This window comes from Archocentrus centrarchus, chromosome 7 (assembly GCF_007364275.1).
Source record: "Archocentrus centrarchus isolate MPI-CPG fArcCen1 chromosome 7, fArcCen1, whole genome shotgun sequence".
NCBI lineage: Eukaryota > Metazoa > Chordata > Actinopteri > Cichliformes > Cichlidae > Archocentrus > Archocentrus centrarchus.
The window spans coordinates 7,398,505-7,405,820 of NC_044352.1; the positions used below are offsets into that span (position 1 = coordinate 7,398,505).

At 39.7% G+C, this 7,316-nt stretch overlaps 1 protein-coding gene across 1 annotated transcript; it reads right to left on the bottom strand.

The window, feature by feature from the left end:
- Positions 1–1,717: 1,717 nt before the first annotated feature.
- cbln4 (cerebellin 4 precursor) lies at positions 1,718–6,464 on the bottom strand. Its single transcript, XM_030734303.1, has 3 exons — positions 6,195–6,464; positions 4,753–4,869; positions 1,718–1,915 (listed from the first exon to the last, which is right to left on the bottom strand). The coding sequence occupies exons 1-3, from the start codon at positions 6,459–6,461 to the stop codon at positions 1,718–1,720; spliced, it is 582 nt and encodes a 193-aa protein (XP_030590163.1). The 5' UTR covers positions 6,462–6,464.
- Positions 6,465–7,316: the final 852 nt, after the last annotated feature.

Consider the following 7,316-nt stretch of genomic DNA (forward strand, 5'->3'; position numbering starts at 1 on the left):
GAGGGGGACGCCAGGTTGTCCAATTGGACAGACTAGTGGGCTTTTGAGTATAAAGGCAACCGACCAGAAGCCTCCATTGCAACATATAAGAAGTTACACGCAGGACACAACAAACAGCCCAGGCAGCAGAGGACTTGTGCACCTTCTGGAGATCTGCACGGTAATCACAGGAAGAGTGATGGAGAGCTGAAGCAATCAAGCGCCACCTTGGTTGCACGCTGCCAAAAGCAGACTGGTTGAGAGAGCCTTGGAGGCAAAAGCAGCTGAAGGCAACCATTAATGATCTTTTTGCTGACTCACCTACAGAAATCTTTAATGACTTTTCTTCCAGATAGATATTGTTGACTAAATGCTCTCTTTTCTTAATTTTGGTTCAGGCTGAAATAAACAGCAAGTGAGTTTGGGCTTTTAGGGAGGGGCAAAAGCAAAAAGGAAAGGGGTACACTTGATCTATAACACAAAACAAAATGAGAGTAATTGTTCAATCAGAATTATCTTGCTTTTAGACTGATTGCCCAGCCCTAATTGAACAGAGGGAGGAAAGTGTTTTGTTATTAAAAGCAAAAAAAGTGCATAAGAAGGTGGCAAGAATCCTTGACATAAAACTGTCATTGTTGTCCTATTTGAGAGTTTTTTCACTTACTGATTAGTAATTTCACTTGCTGTTGATTAGGTTTAGGTACCAAAACTAGGTTCAGTAAAGGAAAAGATTGTGGTTTCACTTTTAAACAAGCCCTACTGCCCAGTGCATTGCTACACCAAAGGACACCCTGTACTTATCTCAAAACTTCAGCACTCAATGTGCCAGGAATGAGCTCTGACTGAAAAAAGACTCTTCACTTTTTTCTTTATGTGTCCTTGTAGTAATTTTGCATCCTTTCAATAGTCAGTTTTTGTTTCTTTGTGTGTCTTTGTCATCATTTTGCATCTTTTTGTGGTTCAGTTTCCTGTCTTTGTGGATAATTTCTGTTTGCATTTGGTCTTTTTTTTTTTTCTCTCTTCATGGTAATTTAAAGCCCTTTGTGGTAATTTTGCATGTATGCTGTTTTGTGTGCCTCTTTTTAGTAATGTTTTGAAAGTTAAGCCTAGGAGGTGCTGTGGCCTGTGGTCTCTTCAGCAATTTTTAAATCAGATTTAATGTATTTGATTAAGGAACTTCCTTAAGCATTGTTTCAGGCAGTCAGTGACCTACATCAGTTCTATCCCTCGCATGGCCTGGAACAATTAGCTCCAGAAAAGACTTAGCAATCTAAATACTCGGGTGATGACAAGCTACACAAGCACAGGCATAGGGGGTTTACACCCAAAAGGCAGATGTCTTTGAATGCAACCGATGTCATGGTGGGGGAGAAAATAAAATCAGTATGCTAAACGTATTCCAACAAGTGAAAGTCTGAAAAGTACTTTTGAGATGTTTTAGTGTTCCTCTCTGAGGCTGCTTGAGTGACAGGAACATACAGTAGCGATAGGGAACATTTCAAGTCTCTTTCATCTGGACGGGGACACAGCACTTCCAGCGAACGTGAACCATTTCCAAAGTATTATTTTCCTCTCTATGTTGTGATCCATTTCCATCTATCATTTTTCAACTTTTTGGCAAGATCCAACTGATGCAGCAGCAATGTTTTGATTATACTGTGACAACACATTATGAAGAAGTCAGTAAGCTTACAATCGTCTTTTCTTTTCTTTTGTTTTCTTTTTTTTTTTTCTCTTTTTACAGAGGAAACACAAGAAAGCCAGAAAATGTTGAGTATTGCCATCCACCAACTAGGTTTCCCTTTTCCAGCTTAAGGTAGACTTTGTCCTCTTTTTCAAGATAGAGCAGAACTCCATTAGTGGCTGCCTCGCGAGTTACATCTTTGTCACCCGCAAAGGCAGAGATGACTGGTTTCCCATTCAACATCAAGTTCACCTGGATAATCCAAGAGAAGCAACAGTTAGCAAGAATAAAGGAGGAGAAAAGGAATCCAAGACATGGGTTAGCATAGTTTACTTCTTATTTGTAATTACGTCACTTGACCTCTTTAATGGGTACAGTGATGTTAAACCCACTATACAAACACTATGTTTATTGTGTATAAAGTGGAAGAGATTAGGGAGAATACATAATATAGGGAGAAAGGTCCCCCCTTTGAAGCAAGGGATGTTCAAATTTAGTATATTTCTATTTTTTTCAAAATCAAAATGACAATAAACTTTAAGCGAACTTTGGCCAGCATTGTGTTCCTCGTGTTCATGTGGGTGTGAGGTGGCATTAAAACAAAACAGTGAAGCATACGTGAGATTAGTTCTGCACTGGCCCTTTTGTATAAACTGAGGTGACTGAAGCTCAGGAGGTGGAGCAGGTCATCTGCTAATCGGAAGGCTGGTGGTTCGATCCCTGGCTGCTCCAGTCTGCATGCCAAAGGATCCTTGGGCAAGATACTGAACCCAAAGTTGCTCCCCGATACATTCATTGGTGTGTGAATGTGTGTAAATGCCTAGATGGAAAGCACTTAGGTGTAGAAAAAAGTGCTGGTGTGAATGGGTGAATGAGGCATGTTGTAAAGTGCAAAAGTAGAGGAGAAAAACACTACATAAAAGAACCAGTCCATTTACCATTTACTCTATGTCTTATAGCTACAGCAACTGAGGAAACAGTGCACAATTGACTTTAGGGGCCGTCCACACAGGAAGCGATTCACTTGTTGCGCGTCACTTTGCAGCTGATGGTTGATCAATAGTGTATATTCCAGGCTCCAGTTATTAAGTTACTAAGTTACTATGTAACGTTTTGGCCTTCCTGTCACATGTCAATCAGCAGAATCATTTTGCTCTTATTGGTAGTCACTTTAATTACTTGCCTCAGAGTTTAATAAAGTTTAACTCTGACCCATCCACTTTGTGTCGACAGCAGTTTTTTCGCCCATTGTTGCTTGAAGTCACTGAATATCATTGATTGTCCATAATCTGTGGTTGCCAAGTCACTGCTAGTCACTTCCTTGTGAATTCCTCTTAAGATATGATGATGCTACTTATGCCAGATATCTGCTGATTAGTGACAAAACAGCTATCCTATGTAGACAAAATTTTTGAGCTACCTACACATTACACCTACAGCGCTGGAAACCCATGCCATGAACCTCCTGGTGTACAGTTAATGTGCTGGTTTTAATGAAGGTGTTTGGAACTCGGCAGTTATTGAGTCAGCGTGTTGGTGGCTTTTACGCACTATGCCCCTCAGCACTCAGTGACCCCAATCTGTAAATTTACATGGTCTGCCATATCATTGCTCAGTTGCTGTGGTTCCTAAATGCTTCCACTTTGCTATAATACAATTTATAGTTGATTGTGGAATATCTAGGAGGGAAAAAAAAATTCACAAACTGACTTGTTGCAGTGATGGCATCTTAACCACTCATTCTTTCACAAATTTTTGTAAAAGCAGACCGTGTGGCCATTGACATAATGCATAAGTTAGCATCGTGGAACATATTACCTGATGATGAACTAATTTTACCAGCTAGCCATCTAGCATTTCCATTCAGAAACAAGTGCCAATAGTGTGAACTTAATTGTTATTAACTCTCAAGCAGGTAATTTTGATTTAACACCAATATTTTATTTGGGGAGGAAATACTGTACTAGTTTTCTGTTTTCTCTTTGTAAACAGCATCTCTGGGAGCAAAGGAACATCAAGCCAGTTGCCTACAGATGTGCTAATAACCACAATCAATTTAGCCTATCAGAATCCTCCAATGTAATGCCAAAAGCAAAATTATTATCTCACCAAGCTAACTTATGTTAGCTTGGTGAAACCATCTTCAGTGGAGTACGTTGGTGGAAGAACTGCTAGGTGGAATAGTGTGATCCAGATTAACCTAAAATCAGAATTACTTTAAGAGGTAAGTTCAAATTGGTGCAATATAAATACAATGATTCATGCAACAATGATACAATATGGACTGATGGTGATATTGATCTGATCAAATTAAGAGCAGCAATCACAAAGTCGTGTACATTACTTCAGTAGTTGATTGTTTTTAACTTTGGCTGCTTGACATTCTTTTCACGGTGGATGAACTTTGGTATTTGCACAATTAAATATTTGCAGAGGTAATTGTATTATAAGCCATGTAATTTCAACGCAATCATTTTAAATTCAAATGAAATTCTTATTAATTAACCACTGAAAAGATAACCTTGGTGTCAAAGAGGTTTATTCAATCCTTTAACCTAACATTTTTTTTTTTCCTAGTGAGGTGTTTGTGCTTTCTGTTTAATATGTGTGGGTGTAGAAATGCAGTGGTGTGATTCATGGCAAAAAAAAAACAAAAAAACAAAAAACAATTAATCCAAGCAGTGAAGGTGTTTTGACAATTGGACAACATTTTTTTTTTTTTAAATGTGGCTGAATATTTACTATTGCAGATTACAAAAAAAAAGTTAAATAAAAACAATGAATAAATAAAAACAATTGTTAAAATATTTTGGGTAAGCAGTGGAACTAAAGTTTAGGTACACCTCTGCCTTCAATGCTTGGTGCCAATGCTTTTCTGTTGAGATTTTGTGTGAGGGGATTTGCAGTCAGTGTCCAAATAATATATTAGAATAATACTACTATTCGTTGTTTTGCCTTTTTTCAGAAGTAACACACAAGTAATGTCTTTATTGCCCCAGAGAAAGATATTCTTTCACAGTCCAATACTGAAATGAGGATTTTACAATTGAATCAACTGCACAGGTGTGTAGAATAAACATAAGTGATACCTGTATAGTTTGGCTCTGGTACACTTTAATCACGTGGAAGTTAAAACTGTAGACTCCTTTCCTCGGGGACAAAAATACTGATTCAAATGTGAAGTAGTTTCCTATATTCACAAGAACCTGTGAAAGGGAAAAAAAAAAAAAAACAATGAATCAGACAAAGGTGTTTATATAGTCAGCACTTCAATAGACTTTAATTTCAAAGGGGCTTTGGGATTAAATATTTAAATAGGAAATCAGCCAAGCACACTTCACTGTTGTGGCTACCGGGTTCCCTTCCTGATCAGACAAACTGAGTGTGACACACTTCAAAAAACATTTAATTCAGCCTCCCTTCTCAAGAGACCTAAACCCAGCAACTAAATTTCCAACTCCACAAGAAAGCAAGTGATGCATAGAGTAGATGATATTCAGATCCCATCAACAGATTTTATAGATTAATTCCACTTTGGAACAACATAAAATGATTTTTTTTTTTTACTGTGACTTACTGTGACTGTAAAGGCGCTTCCTTTAAACTACTTCTACTGTCATGCACTACTGTAAAGAGTGATGTGTGTGTGTATATAGAAATATTTTTCTTACTTTTGCATGTTGAAAATAATTCAAGCTGAACACATTAGCATATTCAGCACTTGAGAGCCTCACGAGGAAGACATTTTGATTAAACATAATTATTTAAAATGATCTGGAATATGAACTTCATTGGGTTATCACTGGGTTATCCTGCAGAGTCTCACACACTTGAATCCCACCTGTTAAGACCACTGCAGCTTTAGCCAGGACCTTTGACAAATGTTGCTTTCGTGGCAACAGCATGCACATGATCCACACCAGTCATATGTCTGGCAGCGCAGTATGACAGCGAAAGATCATCTTATGTAATATCATGTAAATAAGAGGGCAGAGGATCAGTTGTGTGATACTGTTACAAACACCTTACACTGCCCACAGCTGCATGACTAATCGGGTTCTTGTTGTTTTCGCTGCTGCTTGATTTGTTTGGGTGTATGTATGTAGGTGAACGTGTGTGATGGTGCGCGTTTTGGAGCGCGCGCGCGCGCGCGTGCGTGGCTGGGGTAGCTTGAGGCAAAACGATGGGTGCGTGTTCAGGCTCTGCAGGATGCCCGCCCTCAAACATAATCCAGTCACTTTCAAACCTGCTTGCGCGTGATTGTTTGCACTTGAATAGTGTCCACATGCTGCCTACTGCAACCAGCTTCACACTAAACTCTGAGGTGCAGCTTTACTTAAAATTGCAAACATTTTAATGTTCTGCATTACAAGTCAAAACTGGTTTTAAAGATGAATGTTTGTAACAAAAACGACCAATTGGACTCGCGTTGGAAATACTATGTAAAAGACACGCAAAATATTTAGAAAGTGTTATTAAGGTGTATTTAACCACTTTCGACATTAGTATTGTTCATAAAAATGGTCCTAACCTGATCGAAGTAGATTATTCTTGTTTTGTTGCTCATCTCCGACGGCTCGTGGTTGTTGCTCCGGACTGCAGAGAAAGCCACCTTGGAGTTGGCGGCGCGCACCGAGATGCCGAGCGGAGAGGATGAAGCCTTCCAGTCCGTTGCCGGATTAGAGTCGCAGACCACGAGGCATTTGCCCTCCAGGACAATCGGTTCCGTGTCATTCTGAGCTCTCACAAACTCAGAGATCACAGTCCAGCTGAGCATCAATATGAGTGAGTTAACCATGGCTCTCCTCTGTCTGTGACAGCTGTGGCAGCGCAGATTCAGAGACCGTCTCCTGCACCACACAAGTTTCCGTGTCCCTCCACTGCTCTCCCCTGCTGCAGACGCGTCTGACGCTGTAAAATTCTCTTACTGAATCCAGAGATATGCCATATCCAAGTGAAACATCAGCAACAACAACAAAATCCCTTTTAAATCTAAATCTTCTTTTGCAAACAACCCGAAAAACACGAAAATCACCGACTGTTTTCTCTGCGTCTCATTTTCAGGTAGACTTTATTTAAAGCTCGTGGATCAGACAAATTAGACCATAGGAGATGTTCTAAGGAAGATGGTTCCAGTGCGAGAGGAGATCAGTCGATAAATCGTCCATAGCCTTCACTCCCACTCCAAATAACGCGTCTGACAGCAGCTGTTCCCGCAGTGATATTCTGCTTGTGCGCGCGCCCCGCCATCCACTTTTACGCACGCACGTGTGGTGGAAGTTATAATTAACGATCGCTGCGTAAATTCCCTAAAGCTTTCATTCCCCTAATTCCTCATAAAATAAACACAAAACAAAGTATACATTCAAGAAATGACTGTGTTAAAGATGAAAACTGAACAGATACTGAACATACGTTTATGGATCTGCTGTTCCTTTTTCTGTGATCCAGAAACAAACGTCTTAAATAATAATCCCCGAATACATTTCTGATGATTTCACAGTTTTAAATTACTCTGTGATGGAAGTACAGTACATGACTGCCTCTGTCCCTAAGCCGGAGTTTCACTTCCCTAGTATCTCCCTGTCCACTTTGGCTGCAGGTTTCACTGTAATGTGGTGACTCATCATTATCTCACTGCACAGGTGGGCTG

Excerpts from the sequence above, each read along its gene's own strand:
- cbln4 (XM_030734303.1), bottom strand. The coding sequence starts at position 6,461 with ATGGTTAACTCACTCATATTGATGCTCAGCTGGACTGTGATCTCTGAG. Across the intron at positions 4,870-6,194 it reads GAATAATCTACTTCGATCAG|GTTCTTGTGAATATAGGAAA; the intron begins GTTAGGACCATT and ends TCCCTTTCACAG. Across the intron at positions 1,916-4,752 it reads ACCAGAGCCAAACTATACAG|GTGAACTTGATGTTGAATGG; the intron begins GTATCACTTATG and ends TGGATTATCCAG.